Source organism: Schistocerca americana, chromosome 4 (assembly GCF_021461395.2).
Source record: "Schistocerca americana isolate TAMUIC-IGC-003095 chromosome 4, iqSchAmer2.1, whole genome shotgun sequence".
NCBI classification, from domain to species: domain Eukaryota; kingdom Metazoa; phylum Arthropoda; class Insecta; order Orthoptera; family Acrididae; genus Schistocerca; species Schistocerca americana.
In genome coordinates, this window is record NC_060122.1 from 302248038 (window position 1) to 302268737 (window position 20700).

The following is a 20700-nucleotide window of genomic DNA, read 5'->3' on the forward strand; positions in this document are numbered from 1 at the left end:
AACGATTTAGAAAAGATATCTGTATGGTGCGTAAAATGGCAGTTTACCCTAAATAAGGAAAAGTGTGCGGCATCCACATCAGCACATGAGTGCTAAAAGGAATCCGTTAAGCTTCGGCTACACGATAAATCACTCAAATCTAAAGGTTGTAAATTGAACTAAATACCTAGGTATTACAACTACGAACAACTTAAATTCAGGGGAACACATAGAAAACGTTGTGAAGAAGGCTAACCAAGACTGCTTTTTATTGACAGGAGACTTAGAAAATGTAACAGATCTTCTAAGGAGACTGCCACACTACGCTTGACCGTCCTCTTTTAGAATACTGCTGCGCAATGTGGAATCCTCACCAGATACGATTGACGGAGTACATCGAGAAAGTTCAAAGAAGGGCAGCACTTTTTGTATTATCACGAAATAGAGGAGACAGTGTCATTGTAATGAAACAGGATTTGGGGTGGACATCATTAAAACAAATGCGTTTTTCGTTTTGGCGGAATCCTCTCACGAAATTTCAATCACCAACTTTCTCCTCTGAATGCGAAAACATTTTGTTGACACCGACCTACATGGGGAGAAACGTTCACCATAATAAAATAAGGGAAATCAGAGCTCGCACGGAAAGATATAGGTGTTCGTTTTTACGAGATTGCAATAATAGAAGATTATTGTGAAGGTGGTTCGACGAACTCTCTGCCAGGCACTTAAATGTGATATGCAGAGTATCCATGTAGATGTAGATTTTGTGGTTCACGTGATGAAATAGCTCCTCAACGTGAAATGGCAGGAAGTGACGTAACAAAACTCGTAGAGCGCCACGTCAACGTTACCTAAATCGTCGGGTGTACTATGTTTTACGTTGGGATAAATTTATTTTATTTTTTGTTAGATGTTTTCGTTAAATAGCCAAATAAATTGTAATTAGGAATAATTTAATTAAGCAGAGTGCAAAAGATAAAGCCAAAGACATGTTCATTGGGCGGACATTGTCGTAATGTAACGTCATTGCGTTGTTCGGTTGTTAAAACAAATCGTTTGTGTTCCGTTCTGCTGTTCGGTAGTGCGCGTATCTGAAAGGAATTAATTCGGGGACTAGAATAAACTTTCACATAATAGTTACGATTCGATGTTCCGACAAAAGGGGTTAACGTCAGTGTTAATTTGAATTGTGGGCGATAGGATTAGATTTGACAGATGCGTGAAAACGGACGTAACGAAAACTGTTCGCATATCATCCTTGAACGTGACTTTTTATTTAATTAACGATTGCCGGCTCATTAAAAGCTATTGTCTCATGATTAGGATCAATTCCTCTTTCCTCCTAGATAGTGATCATTCATTAACATTTGCGTCATAAGAAAAAGGATTATTAATAAAAGTGATGTTAAATGACAGTTACGTGTTATTCCGTTAGTGTGGAACCGACGTAATATCTCTGAAATGATATTGATATATAATTTGTGTTAAATACTGAACTGAGATAGGAAGTAAATCGAAATTAGTGAACATTTGATACTGAGACTATAGAAGCAGAAGCGCTTAAAGTTTCTCTTCTCTAAAATGGCAAAATAGGTGCGAACTTTAACTCAATAGTCGACATTATGTATTGCAAAGACATTAGCATTTCATACTTATATTGACAGAAACGAAGCCAAGACAGAGTACCTCGTTATGACGCGTGGTCATTGTCAGACTGCTGATCATCTACAATCACTGCAGGTTGGGGACCATTCCGACAAGAGAGTGCAACAATTCAAATACCTAGGGGCACTTTACACTGAGAACTCGTCATGTAAAGCAGAGATCAATGCCAGAATACAAGCAGCAAACCGATCTTACCACAGCCTAGCACAACTGCTTCGGTCCAAATCTCTCTCCAGACAGTTCATGATTCGACTGTACAAAACCCTGATCCAGCCTGTTGTTCTATATGGCTGTGAGACATGGAATATCCGGAAACAGGACTTCCATAAGCTCCTTGTTTTTGAGAGAAAAGTGCTTCGGAAGATCTTCGGTCCGGTTCTGGATGCAGATACAGGGGAATGGAGGATCAGATACAACTAAGAGCTTGAGGAACTATACCAGCAGCCCAACATAGCAGGAACTGTCAAAGCAAAACGAATGCAGTGGGCCGGCCATGTGGCCCAGATGGAGGATCACAGATGGCCTCGGAAGCTCCTGGATTTCACACCTACAGGAAAGAGACCGCCAGGGAGACCCAAGAAGCGTTGGAGGGATGGACTCCATGAAGATTTAAACCAAGTGTCAATAGATGTGGACGAATGGCGGATAGCAGCAATGGACAGAATGCAGTGGAGGAGGAATCTTGTAGATGCGTGCGGTCCACTGGGCCTGATCACGTAGTAGTAGTAGTAGTAGTAGTACATATTTTGACGACGCGCTGTTAAACAAAGGAGTGTTGAGTCTCTGTACGAGTAATAAAATTAAATCTAAAAACATAATTAATAACGGCGAACTCCGCTTTAACAAACTGCATTGCGTGTCGTCATAGGGCAATAACTGCCCAACCCTGGAGACTTGTGTGGTGAAATTAGAAGTCGGGCACATAAAACAAACTTAAAAATCCATTCAAGCTACAGTGGAATTGGCACAACCATAGACTTACTAAATAAAAACTAGACCGCGCATTGGCGCTAGTGTCGCGTCCTCACATTGGACGTGATAGAAGCCGCCATTTGCAGGGAAACAGTGCGTAAACATGGTTCGTTCGTGTGCTGCTTTTAATTGTAACAGGAAGAATGGAAGCAAAGACGAAGACGGAAACAATGTTACATTTCACAGGTCAGTCATTTCTGGTTGTTTGTTACTTTGTATTACTTGTATATAGTATTTTCATGGAGAAATAATACATCATGAGCGTTTGTTTTTGTTTAGATTTCCCCTTACAAATGATTCTCTAAATCGGAAATGGATTGTTGCTACTCGGAGAGAGAACTTCCAACCGACACCAAATCATTTGCTGTGCTCTCTTCATTTTGAAGAGAATTGTTACATTGTAACTTCCCCACAAAATAAAAATAATATAATATATATGAATAATATTCACATTTTAGTGTAACCTCAAAACAGAAAAATTCCTAAACTTCTCAACAGTAAAAATTATAATTATGTCGTTCACATTCAGTGTAACGTCCCAACAAAAAAAATAAATTCAGTAACCTGGTAATAATACAATGTAACTAACCTCTCAATTAAATTGTCGCTCACTTATAACTTTTTCAATAATTGACTGTGAATTTAGCCTGGTAACTTTTGGACGTCAGCAGTGCTGCGTCATGGCCCTGAAAGATCATTCTGAATAAAAAAAGAAAAATTCTTACCTCAATGAAGTCGCCGGATAACGCATATATATCTGCTCTTACAATAAATTTTTCTGGCACAGCCGTGTGCAATGCTGGCCGATAGATTTGTCATTTATGAAAGGAAACAACTGATTTTTCTTTTGCAATAATCGGGATGATCATGGATTGGAGAAATTAGTAAATTCTTTAAATTGAAATGAATGGTTGTTAAAAATTACTTTTTATGAGAAAGATTATTATTAGGAGATTTTTAAAACATTTACATGGGACTTGAGATAACAATACTACATATGCGCGAGGCTGCTTTTTACCTTATACAATAATACTCAGGCTCCGGCATCGCTGCACCGCGACCGGCCCAGCCAACACGATACACCAGACCAGACTGCTCGCTAGCAACAACTTACTGCTACAGCTACACAGTTCCTCCTGCAGTCAGCACTGCTCTCTGGTCTGATATTCTCTTATGCCTTACATATCGCAGGCAGCGCGTGAGCAAAACATCGAAATTACATCTGCTCGGAGCTCTTACAACATGGAAAATTATGTAAATAGACGTCAACTGAAGGACGATGCTGTACCGACAGTACTTGGATTTCCAACTCATTTGAATAAGGTATAGTGTTTGCAAAGCCAATTAATGCAAATACTAAATATAGGTGACAGCAGATTGTTCTATAGCCTAACCTGATGTCTATATTTACTTACACCTTATACTGTGTCTAATAAACTTTCTGCTACAAAAATTGCAAGCTACATAGGGAAAAAGTTGCTGTGTTAGATTACAGACAAAGGTACTTTGTTGCATGTCAGGTACTTATATTGTATTTTCATATAAATTACTAAAAATACTAACAGTGTACTATGTCGAACTGAATGAAGAACTAGGCACATGATAGATATTTAGATTTTTAATCAAATATATATTAAGTATGAATCAGAGGTAGGTCGAATAACTGCGTTTAGATACGTAACATGTGTTGTCAGGTGATGTTTATACTTCGTAAATGGTCAAATATTTGATCAAATGTTACAAACTCAACCACTTTCAGAAGTGCTATCAGTGTTAAAACTAATGTGCGAATGAAATTTCTACGGTATTTAAAGTGATATGGATTATTACAATTAATCATACCAGTATTCGAGTGTAGACAATACTGTGCTAAACAAAAGAAAGCGCGCAAAATGTACACAGTAATCGGCAAAAAGCAAACAGGACCTGACACGAAAATTATGTGAATTAAATAATAATCGTACTGTCTGCTACTTTAAAAGTTTCGTGTAATGATCTAATGCAAATAGCTCGACGTAAACTCGCTTCACCTTGTCAGGAATGAGCCTTACATTCGTAAATTTCGCGTCTCTATGCAGACGTATTTCTGAAATTAGGAAACTTCATTCATTTAAGTATACTTTTAAAATGGACTCGAATACTCAGTATTTTTTTAAACAAACATGTGTTTAATTTGCGCTTCAATTTGCTCTTGCTGCGTCTCGTATACTTCAAATCACAACCCCAGTACTAGGATCCATCCCTGCAAATGGCGGCGATCAGCTGCTTCAATTGGGGGACAGTTGCCTCGCTTCTCCGCTACGGCGTGGTAGGGGCTTGGGCACAACACGACGTGGGCAGTTATAGTACCGATGGCCTAACGAAGAAAGAAAGAAGTTTTTACTCTTTCTACCAAGTATTTTCGGGTGAGAAAGTGAAGCGAGCTAATCCCGAACGCGGCTGCAGCGCCGTATACGTGGTGCCACCTCTCCCGGCGGAGGGCCCGAGTGTTTTGGGCAGCTACTGGCGGCGCAGGCTGTGGCGCAACGGACGCGAGGCGAGGAGCAAGAAACACGGTTATAATGGGCGGGGGCTGACAGGGGACGCTGCGTGGCGGTGGTGCGGCGTAAGGGCAGAGCCAGCCCGCTGTCCGGTCGGCAGCAGCCTTGAGGCTTTATGGAGGCGAGGCCACCGCAGCGCGTGTCCGGAGACCAGCCACCAGCCGCGGGAAGGCGGGGGGCGGCCGCGGAGGGGCGCTCCACTGCCTGGCGTATATAAGGCCCGCGCGCCGCCTCACGCCACGACGCCACCACCGACCGACGCACGACATTTGACGCGGGACGCACGCAACGCTGCAGACATGAGGACCATGGTGAGTACCGCCTCTCACACGTCCCGGTCTCACCGTCATCGGCCGTCTCACTAACTTCTCTGTAGGTGGGCCGACCATAGCTCGAGTAATACACGACTGGTGGAACTGGAATCTTACTACAGTAGAGCGTCGATGATCCGAAGTAATTGGGGGACATGGGTGTTCGGAAAACTGGTTTGTTCGGATAATCGAACTGTACATGTTTATTTGCCAAAAAGAAGTACTGCACAGTAGATTTATTCATAAAAACAGGCATCACTTTTAGTATTACAAAGTAACATACAACGGCAACTTCAGTAGGAACATGTGTAGTATGTGACACAATTTATTTAACAAAAACATTACATACGCATTTTGCATGAACAATCCGTAATTGTCGACTTCCCCACCTTGTACTCATTGGACAAAGTGGTTGCAGATTCACCTTCTTCTAACCTTTTAATAATCTCGTACTTGTCCCTCATAGAAAGGACAACACGTGTACATTTAAACATTTTGTATCGTTAAGTCCACTTCTTCACGCAGCAGCACACAAGTGGTCGTAACAAAGAACAGAAGGTGACTGCTTGCACCGTGAGACGCTCTTCTTGGGGGCGCGCAATCCTTCAAACTGCGCGCAGCTGTTGCTGTGAACAGCTTTGATACTGCAGCTACTTCTACTGCCAGTGCCAAGCCGACAGAAGTGTGCTGATTGTTGAAACACAGCGACTGGCGGCGTGGCCGGTCAGCAGCGCTTTGTGAAGGCCCCATTAGAAGCATTGCTCCGCCAGCGGTGGCCCAGTGCGGCGACTACTGTGGGAAACTTGGTTTGGGAGTGAGGGGGATGATGGACGGTAGGGTGGGAGAGTAACAGGTGCGAGCGAGTACACAGTTCGGTTAAGCGGTCGTTCGGTTGACCGACGTTCGGATAATCGACGCTCTACTGTACTATAATATCACACAAGGTGTTATTATCAAATTAGAATTAAAATGAATGAAACTCCATGTGACCGCATTAGCTGTTTATTACAGTCCATTCAAAGACCCAGTACCGGTTTCGTACATTAAAGTGCATCTTCAGGTGCATTTCTGTACAAAAGAACTACAATCTTGGTATAATGTTAATCATAAAGTATATTTTAAAAAACTTTCACCACAAATGCTGTTCTCTATAGGTGTTGTCAAACGCCGTTGAGTTAAATAAACTTTACAACATTTTTATTACTATAATTTTCATTAGTATTGTGTTTATACCGGTTGCTGGTGAGGAGGAAAGTTAGTTATTAGTATTTTATTAATGATCTCATTCATTAGCAGCCATATCACAGTCATCAAAGTCGCTCAAGAAAGTTATAATTAAGCTTTACTTGTTTAATCATAATCGGACGATGACTCTCCGCGTCCGCAGTCTCGATGATTCTAAGCGATCTGCAATCCTGTGTAAATAAAATGTCTTGGTTTTCTCGCTTTGCGTAGTCAGTCGCGAAACCTCAGATCAAGCGGAAAGTTTGCTTTGATAGAGTTTGATTATCCGATGAAATAATGGAGCTCTTAGATCTAATAATAGCAGGTTCGTTACCAATTCATCGGAAGTTCCCTTCTGATTACCAACGAAACGACACCTCCGTGCAAATTTCCAATTAGAGATACATTTATAATGAAATTCCTTACACACCTTTGATGTAAATGCTCAGTATATATTTTCTTGAGTAGTATACAATATATTTTCAATCTCTTTCTTCCAGTAATCTCGATAGCAAAATTACAATTATTCAATGCGGCTATTCGGCACGGAGAACATCCTAGAATTCCTCTCAACACACACCAGAGATAATATAGTACAAAGAGTAATTATGCGCTCATGAAATAGTAATAGTACTGTACTGCTTTGCGCATCGATTCTGCGAGTATATAGATGGTCAAGTAGGAAACGTAGTTCACTCCTAGAATTGTGCAGGGATAATTAGTAGAATATAAAGAGATATTACATTACGATTGCAATAATACGTGCTCTGTTGATCGTTAGTTTTCGTATTCATTACTTACAAGTAATCACTTCATACCTAATGACAATTACGGTGTTCCAAGGTCTAACTATAAGCGAAAGTGAGTAATCCCTTATCGGTTGTCATCAAACTAAAAGGCACTTAAACACCGATGGTGGCATCCTAAATAAAATCCGTAAGCTGAGAAAATGTGTGTGTGGAAGTCCCTACAATGATTTTCTTATAGAAAGACTGTAATTCTTTTATGCAGAAATGCATCATTAAGGTGTGAAACTGGCCACGTATCTTTGAATGGACTACAATAAATAGCTAATGTTGTCATATGGACTTTCATTGTTTTAATTCTAATTTGATAATAGCACCTTGCGTAATGTTATGGTATGAAAGTTCCAGTTCTATCAAACATGTCTCTCATTCACTGCTGGATAATCGCCTCTTCTAGACTTCCCCTGTTTCGCGGCCTTCAACTGCACACATCTCTAAATAGAAAACAGGCATCGACCTTTGTTAAAGGCATAGGCGTCCGCAAGGAGGATAAGAGGGCCCACTTCCTCTCTGCTGGAATGTGGGAACAGTCTTTTTATTTATTACACGACTCTAGAAATGATTAGCTGCGATTCTACTGAAGCGCAGATTTAGCACTAGCGAGCGTAACAGAAAATACAGCAACGTTAGCAAACACTACATAGCTTGGGCTTAACTAAGTATCAGGCTATTCACAGGATGTTATGTTTTTTCTCTGGAGTTGTCCTGCAGTCAACGCGTATGCGAAGGCGAACAAAACATTACCAAAATAGACTCCTCAATTAGTTTTCTGTCCCTTCCTTGTACAGCCATAGAATTTATTTTTGTTGATGTCAAACAGGGTTTTCTCAATCTTTCTGTTTTTCTGATTCAGTTTTCTAACTTTTAATGTCAACATTATTGTTATAGGAACAAAACATTTTCTAGATTTCAGAACACTGAATTTAAAAGCTTGTATATTAATAAAATTAAAAATTATGTTTACTGTTTAGGTACCATATACTGTACCTCGAAAATCTGAGCGATTAAAAAATAGATCGTTTAAGATAAAAGAAGTTTTGAACACTTCCTGTAAATGTTAGTCCTCTTCTCGACGCCCATAGTTACAGGTCACCTTCAGATTCATAGTTAAATACTGCGAATCACAATTCAACCACAGGATGAAGTTTCATTTAAATTTTTTTTCAGAGTTTGAGTTTTAACTGAATCCTCGCAATGCTGACGAACTGCGATTCGTTATATATGGATCTGAAGACGGCCGGTAACAAAGGTGGAAACTACTAATCTGAGCAAGTAATAAAGGTGGAAACTACTAATCTGAATAAACACAAAAAGTGTCCAAATGGTGTCTGTCTTTCGTCATTATACTAAAAATCGTTACAGTGACCTCAAACTCGTGTCTTAACTAATTAAATACCCATCGATGGTACTCCTGCATGTTTTCTATTGTGTTTTCTTATGCACTGGAACTCAGCAAAATTCATCTTCATCTCAGAATAAAACTGTGCGTCCAAGCACGACTCCAGCCACGCTCACAGCATCTTCGGTAACTCAGTCGGTGTAGAACTTTCCCGCGAAAGGTGTAGGCCCCAGGTTCGAGTCCCGGTCCGGCACTAATCTTTAACCTTGCAGGAAGTTTCAAACAGCTCACACTACACTGTGAAAATTCATTCTGGTCATCAAAAAGTCTTGTGTACTTCACCTACCACCCATCTGCCCGCGTAGAGTTCTGGTAGGACTGTAACCAGCTGATTTAGTCGCCTGGGAAACGTCACCGAGATATTCAGAGAAGTTTAACAGGAATCTTTGGAAGAAAGGTGACGTTGATAATCAATATTTCGGACACACACTTACGAAATTCAGTTGCATGCATTCATCATAGCCGGCCGCTGTGGCCGAGCGGTTCTAGGCGCTTCAATCCGGAACCACGCGGCTGCTACGGTCGCAGGTTCGAATCCTGCCTCGGGCATGGATGTGTGTGATGTCCTTAGGTTAGTTAGGTTTAAGTAGTTCTAAGTTTAGGGGACTGATGACCTCAGATGTTAAGCCCAATAGTGCTTAGAGCCATTTGAACCATTCATCATAATTTTCGGGTAAAGTCAATGGTGAGAAAGATTAGGGCTAGATGTAGGTGTAGATCTAGCGCATAATGCCGGGACGCTGCAAGGCAGTGTGTGGTTCTGTACCTGCGGTTGGAGCCTGGCCTGTTGTGAAGTAAGGGTCTCTTCGCAGAGCTGTCTGTCGTAAATCGGACAGAGTGGCGTTTACACTTGCGTCTGTGTTTCGCAAGTCGCTGCGAAATGCAAGGCGGTCGGCGGGTGTCATTACATCTGTACGGCGATACTTGCCCTTCTGTTCTCGGGCGTGCTGCTTCAACGTCTCTTCATGTGATGCCGAAATTCCCACATGAACAGCCGATCTACATTTATATTCCGCAAGCCAGCTTACGATATGTGGCGGAAGGTATTTCTGCACTACCATATTCCCCCCTCTTTCCTTTTCCATTCCGGAAAGGACCTCTCGGAAGAACGACTGTCATATGACTACTGACGTTTCTATCGTTTCGCGAGATGTCCGAGGGGAGGGGGGGGGAGGGAATATGGTGCTGCCCGGCCCCCTGTGACACACTTGCCTCTCTTGTAGTGCCTGCCACTGAAGTCTCTTAAGCATCTTCGCAACGCTATCGCTCAACTAAACGATCCAGTGACGAAACGTGAGGCTCTTCGTTGGTCTTATATCTTGTATTAACTCAGATTGGTAAGGGACAATACTCAGAAATTGATGTTACAATTGCTCTGTAAGTCAGTTCTTCCGTAAAAGAATTACATTTGATTACAATTCTTGCAATGAATCTTAACCTAGCATCTGCTTTTCCTACATTTAGTTTTACGTAATTGTTCTAGTTAAAGTCGCTCCGGACGGTTACTCCTGAACGTTATGTGATTTCCGTTGTTTCCGCAGTTTTGTCGCCGCCAATAAAGTAATCGCCTGTTAATGAGTAATATCTTACATTTATTTTCGTTGAGGAGCGACTGCCAGTCTTTGCTTCAATCACCGATTCTCCTAGTTGTCTGGCATAGCAGCCTTCCCGTAGGCAGCCTCGTGGAGTCTCCGACGGTGTCCACCAGATCGTTTACACATATTTTAAACTTTAACGGCCGTATAATACTCCCTTTATTCCGGTTTCTTTGGTGACGGAATTTTGCCAAAAACTTGTAAATAGCATCTCTCGGAATGGTCTCCGTTTTCCTTTGCCCGTCTGCCTTTTTTGTTTCTTAGAGGTTTCCGTAGATCTTGTTTCAAGTACTGGCATAGTCATAGTTTCGCAAAAAAAAATGATTGCTTTCAATGTTTCACATTACATCGACAGCAAGGTCTTTCGAGACGTGAAAGTAGCTCAGCATTCGTAATAGTGCAGAAATTATTGCCCTGGTACTACTGAATGTATTACGAAAGCTTCCACCAGGTCTTATCCACATAAATCGCAGAAAATCTAAATGTGGGTAGCTGTCAACGTTAAGAGCAATTGGCGGCAAGACAGCAACTGACTTGGACAATGATTAACAAGACCATAGCACATGAAGAATTTGAAAGGGTTTTCCTACCACTTAGAGAGGATATGGAAAATCATAATCAGGACGGTCGGACTATTTGAATCGTACGCCTACAAACCCAGTATCAAACATTGCTACAAGGAGGTATTCACTTTCTGCCGTGCGAATCACATTACGTCGGCCTCCTAAAAAAATTGGCTGTGGTGCCGCGTAAACCATTTTCTCGCAAAACGAGAGCATTCGTTGTGTTTCGCGTGAAATAATTTATAGTTGTAAAAAACACAGAGGTAAGGAAAGCTAATGATGGACGACATACCTTACGGTCTACAAGAATCAGCAGCATTCCACATTTAACGCAGAAATACAAAGAACGCTCGTCTGATAGTTTGTTGAAAGTTCTATATTACTGTTAGATACCACTGTATTTGCGTGCACCGTACTGACGCCACTGCTTGAAATTACTCCGTTATGCTTAAATGGATTTGAGTTATAGTGACGAGCCAAACCATTATGATCAATGTTTCGTAGCGTGTTGGCCCACCTTTGGAACGCATTACAGCATTGGTAGTTTTCTGGAGGTACGTGACCCCAGACGTCTACGCCCGTATCACGCAATACCCGTAAATTACGTGTCGATGGTTTGTACCAACGGAGCTGGCGCCCAGTAACATCACAAATGTGTATTGTTGTGTTCAGATCAGGTGAATGGTCACGACTTCAAGGTGAGCTCACTATCATGCTCCTCCAACCACTGTAGCAAGATTTTGCGATGCAAACGGATATGGGCTGCTGTGGCCGAGCTGTTCTAGGCGCTTCATTCTGGAACCGCGCGACCGCTACGGTCGCAGGTTCGAATCCTGCCTCGGGCATGTATGTCCTTAGGTTAGTTAGGTTTAAGTAGTTCTAAGTTCTAGGGGACTGATGACCTCAGATGTTAAGTCCCCTAGCGCTCAGAGCCATTTTAACAAAACGGTTATGCTGCTGGAAGATCCCATCGCCGTCAGTCTTGACGGGAGGGAAGGAAGGAAGGAATATTGGGTTTAACGTCCTGTCAACGTCGAGGACATTAGAGAAGGAGCACAAGCTCTGATTGTGTCAAGGGTGAGGAAGGATATCGGCCATGCCCTTTGAAAGGAACCATCCCGGTATTTGCCTGGAGCGATTTAAGCAAATCACAGAAAACCTAAATCGGGACGGCCGGACTCGGGTTCGAAGCGCCGTCCTCCCGAATGGGAGTCCAATGTGCTGACCATTGCGCCACCTCGCTCGGTAAATCTTGATGGGGTGCAGGTGGTCTGCAATAAAATTCACTTAAACCACAGCTCTCATGGTGCCTTAGATTACTATCACATGTTCCCCGGAAGGCCAGGTGAATTGTCCCCCATAACATAATACAGGGTGGCCAAAATAAAACTAGCCGGAAGATATTTCATACACTTTAAGGTAGGCAACCCAACTTAACATCGTCTGGTCCCAGGGTGGAAAATGTGCGTTTGGTTGCCTACCTTGAGGTGCATGAAGTATCTTCCGGGCCAGTTTTACTTTGGCCATCCTGTACTGCCCCATCGGCCTGCTTCCGTGACGCAGTACATGTTGAGCAGGCTTTCGTCCAGATGACGGCGTACCCGGTACTCGGACATGACCATTGTCCTAATGTAACAAAAAACCTGATTCATACGGCGAAGCGACACGTTTATATTGATCCACTGTCCAATCTCCTTATCCTGTGCCCATGTCAGTCATAATTGACGATGTTGTTGGATGAGTGTGAGAACAGGTAGGATCGTCTGCTGCAGTATGCTCTGAATGGTGTGCACCGGAGTACTTGTGCCTGCACCAGCACTGTGTTCTGTCGTCAGACCTGCCACAGATCGAATCTTGCTTTACATAGCAGGCAAGTCTCCCACCCCAACGTACTGTGGCCCTGGGTCACCAACACCGTGGCGTTCCAGGTCCTCCCCCCTCCCCCCCACTTGTACCCCTTCTTTTTTTTATCTGGGGCTATTTAAAACCTTTTGGCATATTCCAGTCCTATTGACAGTGTCGGTGATTTCCGGGTACACATTGTGAATGGTTGGCAACACATTCGGAATACGCCTGAATGTGTACGAGCATCGGCGAGAAAAGATGCTTGCTGAATCCTGCTTTCATGTGAACAGTGGCCATGTAGAACAATTGTTGGAATGTGTTTGTCCTCAAGTGCATATGTGCAGTTTGGATGCTCCTAGACTCTGTTATAAGGTGTTCATGTAGTCAGTCGTAATACGTCGTCGAAACAATTGGTTTCCGGGCCTATATTTATTAGGAATAGCCGTGCGGGGTAGCCGCGCGGTCTAGGGCGCCTTGTCACGCCCCATGCGGCTTCCCCCAGTCGGAGGTTCGAGTCCTCCCTCGGGCATGGGTTTGTGTGTTGTTCTTAGCGTAAGTTAGTTTATGTTAGATTAAGTGGTGTGTAAACTTAGGGACCGATGACCTCAGTAGTTTGATCCCTTAAGACCTTACCATAAAGTTCCAAAAAAATTATTAGGAATATTTGCTTGTTTCATTGCCGTCTACTTGCCCCTTTCGTTTGCACCTGTGTACTTTCCTTACCTCACCACCAGACGACATTCAATCTCGAGGATGGCAGTGGTCATAACGTTTTGGCTCATCAGCGTGTAAACCAGTATTTCAGTTCCCATGACGTACAAGTGATGGTCTACGCTCTACTAAAATCGTTTCTCCCACCGAAAGAGAAAAACTACTGCAACAGGAGCGTAAATATTGTAACGGAGAAACATCTTTTTCTGGTGGCAGGCGACGCGATATAGCAATCTGGTAAATGCATCGGATGTCGCAAATAACTGCGCAGAGAGGAAATGAGTACACACATTGAAATGAGAAATGAAATTTCGCTGGACTAGAAACGTATTTTCGATCAGTGTGGACTCCCAGAAAACTGCTTACATGTTTCTCTTGCAAAATGCCTGAGGTCTATGTAAAATATATTTTTTTTAAATTTTCTGACGCCTTCTCCACAACAAGGTTACGAAAATGTAGTACTAGCTAAGTTTGGAAATAATGGCTGTCCTCTCGTTTACAGAACCATGACGGCAAGTTTGTGAAGTAACCTTGTACAGGAAACGATTATTCAGTGACCGACCTAAACGCTCTTTCGTTTTCTGACTCATTGCTTCATCTCGCGCTGTTGGTGGTGGCTATTACCTTTATCAATGCGAACAATGGTGGATGAATATTCATGGTACTGGCAATTATTTATAAGAACTATGTCCGCCCCAGTAGCTGAGTGGTCAGCGTGACGGATTGCCGTCCTCTGGGCCCGGGTTCGATTCCCGGCTGGGTCGGAGATTTTCTCCGCTCAGGGACTGGGTGTTGTGTTGTGTTCATCATCATTTCATCCCCATCCGGCGTGCAGGTCGCCCAATGTGGCGCCGACTGTAATAAGACCTGCGATATGGCGGCCGGACCTGCCCCGCGAGGGGCCTCCCGGCCAATGACGCCAAACGCTCATTTCATTTCCATAAGAACTATAAGTATACTGGAAGACAGACATGCTTCGTTCTCAGGGAAATTCCCATTGTAAGTTCTTTTGGTAACCAGTGTGATCATAGAAGACGTACGTGAACAAAAAATAAGAAGACATCCGCAATGAGATTTTCACTCTGCAGCGGAGTGTGCACTGATATGAAACTTCCTGGCAGATTAAAACTTTGTGCCGGACCGAGACCCGAACTCGGGACCTTTGCCTTTCGCGGGCAAGTGCTCTACCAACTGAGCTACCCAAGCACTACTCATGCCCCGTCCTCACAGCTTTACTTCCACCAGTACCACGTCTCCATGTTTTAATCTGCCAGGGAGTTTCAAGAAGACATCCGGTTCCTCATTTTCCACCCACAGAGCTGATGACTGGACTATAAGCAAAGTGACCTACATCAGTAACTTCCGAAGCTGGGAGTAGGTCGTGTAACAGCGGATGACGACGATCAGTATGAATTTCATGAGTTTACGAGCTTCCATTTTCACATTCCGCGTGGGATTCTAACGAGCGCCTTAGGCTTAGGCATCCTGCCGAACTACCCTGTCAACTGCGTTAGCTGTCAACGCTCGGCGCTCTGAAATGGGACTTGCTTTGTACGAGTATGCTTGGGAGCCAAAACATCAGGACCACCCGGTTAACAGCGCGTTTGTCTCCCTTTCCAACGCAAAACGCGGTGATTCTGTGTAGCACGGATTCGACAAGTCTTCGGTAGCTTTCCGAAGATATATGAAACCAGATGTGTACACAACGCGGCTACCGTAACTTACAGGTCGCTGTTTTGTGGACACAGAACTGGCGCCCCATAATATCCCATGACATGTTCTGTCGGGTTCATATCGGGTGAATCTGATGACTAATAAATCAACGTTAGCTCACCACTGTGGCAGTATTCTAGCCTTCTGACACAGACAGTTGTCCTGCTCGAAGATACTGCAGCCGTTGGGAAAGACACCAAGCAAAAAGGGATGCAGGTGGTTTACAGTAATACACTTGTAGCCTGCAACTGTTGCGGTGACTTTGCTTATTATCACAGGTCCCATGGCAGTTCAGGAGAAAATAGCTCGTTGCATAGTATTGCCACATAAGCCTGCTTCTGTGACACAGTGGATGTTTCAAGCAGACGTTGGCCTGGATGACGGTGCATCCGGACATGACCATCGATCTGATGTAACAAGAAACTTCATTCATCTTACCAAGCGACACGTTTTCTGCTATCCACGCCTCAATGTCAATGATCCCGTCTTCAATAGAATCGTAATTGACGATGTCGTCGCGTCAACGTGGGAACACGTAGGGGTCGCCAGCAACGGAGCCCCGTGTTCAACAATATGCACTCAACGGACGCCTCTCCTTCTTTACAGAGCGGAAAGCATCCGACCTCCACGTTATTTATCAAGCGCGGACGTCCAACACTTTGTCTCCTACTCGTGGATTCATGGTCCAATCATCTTCCGTAGGTGCTCACAACAACAGCACGCGAACAGGCGACCAACTTCGCCATTTCCAAGACGTTCTTTCGCATGTGCCCGAGCCATAACGAGCTGCCCTTTGTCAGAGTCGCTTATGTCATCGGAATTTTGTGGCCCGTATCATCGCTAGAATGAGTCCCGATCCGTCTCTGCTCACTTTATATACTTTTCGTGCCACGCAACATTTCCGAAAAAGCAACAGCTGACATTCAGTCTCGCGGTGGGATCACCAGTTTATTTATGTTCGACACACAAGTGTAGGAACTTGAGGGCGAGCAAAGTCGTTCGTTCCGTTAAGTCTAACCTCTTGGTGTTACATTTTCGTGATATAAAAGCAAACTAGCTTTTTTAACAAAGTAGGAAATAGCATACAAACGTATTAATCATAATTAAACGCATGCGATTTGCAGATTTGAATTACTCATACTGCTCCTTCCAAACTAAAAAAAAAAACGAAAAAAGTGTATATCTATTCGCTAAAGTAATCCTTACGCAGGACCAACGGACACCCAGAATCCAGCATCCTTACACGAATCATTTGTATGTGTTCACTAATAAAAAAAGAAGTGTTACTAAGAAGTTCCAGTACAGTTGGTAGCATTTTTGAACATCGAGGTGGAACATTTTTGCTTTTTAGCGGAGTACACTGAAGTGACTCAGGTGATTCGCGTGAAAAGGTGTTCGATGTGATAATGGCCGTATGACAAGAATTAACAGAGTTTAAACGCGGAACGTTGGTTGGAGCTAGACTCATGGAACATTCCGTTTCGGAAATTGTTAGGTAATTCGATATTCCGAGATCCACAGTGTCAAGAGCGTGCCAAGAATACCAACTTTCAGGCATTACCTCTCACCACGGACAACGCAGTAGCCGACGGGTTTCACTTAATGACCGAGAGCATCGGCGTTTGCTTGGGTTGTCAGTGCTAACATACAATAATTACTGCGTGAAATAACCGCAGAAATAAATGTGGGACGTATGACGGACGTATGCGTTAGGACAGTGCGGCGAAAGTTGGCGTTAATGGCGTATGGCAGTTGACGATCGACGCGAGTGCCATTGCTAACACCACGACAACGCCTGCGGCGACTCTCCTGGGCCCGTGACCATATCGGTCGGACCCTAGACCACTGGAAAACCGTGGAGTGATCACATGAGTCCCGCTCTCAGTTGACAGAGTTGGTGGTATGGTTTGAGTGTGGAGGGCAGATCCCACGATGTCATGGACCCAAGTTGTTGACAAGGCACTGTGCGTGCTGATGGTGGCTCCATAATGGTGTGGGCTGTCTTTACATGGAAAGGAGTGGGTCCTTTGGTTCAACTGAACCGATCATTGACTGGAAATGATTATGTTTGTCTACTTGGAGACTATTTGCAGCCATTCATGGACTTCTTGTTCCGAACCAACGATGGAAATTTTATGGATGACAATACACCATGTCACCGGACCACAACTGTTCGCGATTGATTTGAACAACATTCTGGACAGTTCGAGCGAATGGTTTGGCTACTCACATCGTCTAACAGGGGACATAATCGAGATGTCAGTTCGTGCACAAAATCCTGTTCCGGCAATACTTTCGTAATTATGGACAGCTAAAGAGGCAGCGTGGCTGAATATTTCTGCAGGGGACTTCCAACGGTTTGTGGAGTCCATGCCACGTCGATCTGCTGCTCTACCCCAGGCAAAAGGAGGTCCGATACGATATCAGGAGCTATCCCACGAATTTTGTCACCTCAGAGTATACGGTATCTTCTCTAGGTGCTAAATCATTATTGCCCTATCGTCCAGGAGTGATGATTGGATGTTTACTAGCTAATGGCTCTAAATGGCTCTGAGCACTATGGGACTCAACTGCTGTGGTCATTAGTCCCCTAGAACTTAGAACTACTTAAACCTAACTAACCTAAGGACATCACACACATCCATGCCCGAGGCAGGATTCGAACCTGCGACCGTTGTTCAAATCTTTGAGTGGTGTGTCAACAGTAGCAGCATTCACTAGTACCCATCAAGCAAACCAGGATAGCGCGAGTAACACTAGGAAATGGTAGCTCGGTATCACAGGATTTTCGGTGGCCTATTCAGTGTGCTTAACTTCGTAGTACGGCAGCTCCTCTGTCTCTTTGGCCGAGGTGAACTAGCAAACGTGCGCCGTATGAATAAGTATGTAACAGGAATGCGCCTCATACGAGTGCAAAAGGTGCTCCGCCTGCCCTTTTCTGCTGCCAGTCTGGGAACGGCGTGATCCGAATCGTGGACGTTGGCCAAACCCCTGACTCTGACTGTTGTCAAGGGGCAGCTGACCTCTGCGTTAAGAAATACCAAGCCAATGCCGTCTTGTATTACGTCAGTATGTGTTCGACGAGCGCGCCAAAAACTGCGGCTGACGGCCAACGACATTTAAGGCCCAAACATTCTTTCTCGATGTTTCACATCGTTTACAGTGGGGAGAAAGAAAGAAAACTCCACCAAGCGCGTTAACTGCTGCAGTAACTTGACTGCGACTGATATAACCGCTCTGTTAACTCCTCGAACAAGTCACTGTGACCAGAAGTTAGAAGACAGTACAGGTCACACTCTTCTGAAGAAAAGTAGCAGAAACGCAAGTCGCGGGATTCCCACTTCACTTAGATCAAAGCAATCACGTAGATGCATTATTTCTTGACTTCCGAAAATCATTCGACTGCATCCCCCACCAACGCTAATTAACTAAAGTACATTCATACTGTGGTATCAAACGAAAGTTTTAACTGGAGTTTGGATTGCTTGGATGGAGAGTTCAAAAATGGTTCAAAAGGCTCTGAGCACTATGGGACTTAAGTTCTAAGGTCATCAGTCCCGTAGAACTAAGAACTACTTAAACCTAACTAACCTAAGGACATTACACACATCCATGCCAGAGGCAGGATTCGAACCTACGACCGTAGCGGTCGCGCGGTTCCAGACTGTAGCGCCTAGAACCGCTCGGCCACCCCGGCTGACAATGAACCGTTCTCATAGTTATGTGACCTCATGAGTTCTACTGTGATGAGAGTTAGCTAGCACGTGCCTAAGAATTAAAATAGCGAGAAAAACTGTAGCACTGTTCCTAGATTTCTTCAGTAGTTATTATGGTGCCTGTTAAGCTTAGAAATTAAGTTTTCGTATCCCGCTTAGCCCGCAAATCTAACACCATAGTCTCAATTCAGTCAGGAGTATAACGCCGAAATGAAATAAAATATGCTATGCCGTCTCATCACTTCTTCCTTTGTTCATACAAACATGGTAACATTTTCCAGCACTACCTTGCATTGAAAACCAGTCCAAACACATTCTTTTCTGTGATAATGATATACTTTGTAGATATTCTTACCTTCTCCAGAGCATTTACTAAGCCACGATGTTACTGGTTTAAAAGTGCTAATGCTGTGTTGTTGCCAGGCCACTGTAATACTGACTATTTTCAGTAAAAAGTTTCATCCAGCACACTATTATTAGAATAAGAAGAAATATGTCACAATTTATATTATTCCACAACAAATTTCATTGGCGCTGTTACGAAGGTTTGACCCTAGAGTATTCAACACCTGGCTGATTCCTTGACCTTGTCGCAGGAAACATCGTTGAATGCAACACAAGGGAAGTTACTCTGGTAGTGCAGCGTTTCTCAATAAAAATAAGATATTTTATATTATTGGTTACATAGATATGAAATAATTAATTAAAATGAAATGTTAATAGATTTTGTCTGTGCTAGAAAAATGGTTCAAATGGCTCTGAGCACTATGGTACTTAACTTCTAAGGTCATCAGTCCCCTAGAACTTAGAACTACGTAAACCTAACTAACCTAAGGACATCACACACATCCATGCCCGAGGCAGGATTCGAACCTGCGACCGTAGCGGTCGCGCGGTTCCAGACTGTTCTGTGCTAGAAAACATGACTTTTCAGAACGCATTGAACAATTGGTAAGTACTGGTTGAGAACACTACATGAATGTTTCTTGCTTTGCTGGAAGCAAAGCTATTGGAATGATAAAACATGGAACAGAAAACTTTACTCCCTTTTCTAATTAAGCTGAGCTTTGCCTTCCAGCAACGTCATTACATCAGACCGTCGAGTGCGTTGGTAGACATTGTTTGTGGGCCAATGACCGATCTGAATATTACACCATTCGCGTAATAACATTGCCCGGATTTTGAGAAAAAAAGATCGGTAAAAATGATTTCAGGAACGTACGAATTATAATCTGATGGATTAAACGGCAGTGTTCGGTCGTGACCACCAAACAATGCGGTAGTAACTTCTCTTTGACGCAGCCTGAAAGCGGAGTAAAAAAATGCATAAAAAAATATCATACAACGTGAATAGCAAGGAAACAAGGCTACTTAACATCAAATTAACATAATTATTCAACGAAAGCGTACAAAGCTGAGGACAAAAGAGAGAGAGAGCAAACAAATCGCGTTCCGCTTTTTTAATATCTTGGACAAACGAAAGTACCTGATACATTTTGTTTCACTGAGTTTTCTTTACACATTTTAACACATAGACATTGCTTTACAAAATAATTCGTGAATAATTAAAAATACATCATCTCGCTAGTACATCGTTTCTTCCAATTAATATATAAAGTTATTCACATTTGTAAAATTATTTACAATATTTTCGGGGG

General features: G+C 43.2%; 1 protein-coding gene across 1 annotated transcript in view; it reads left to right on the plus strand.

The window, feature by feature from the left end:
- The first annotated feature begins 4867 nt into the window (after positions 1-4867).
- The window catches only part of LOC124613435, a 33444-nt gene continuing 17611 nt past the window's right edge, over positions 4868-20700 (plus strand). Inside the window, exon 1 of the mRNA XM_047142137.1 lies at positions 4868-5470. Coding sequence (XP_046998093.1) covers positions 4868-5470 — 603 coding nt within the window. The remainder of the gene's footprint in view (positions 5471-20700) is intronic.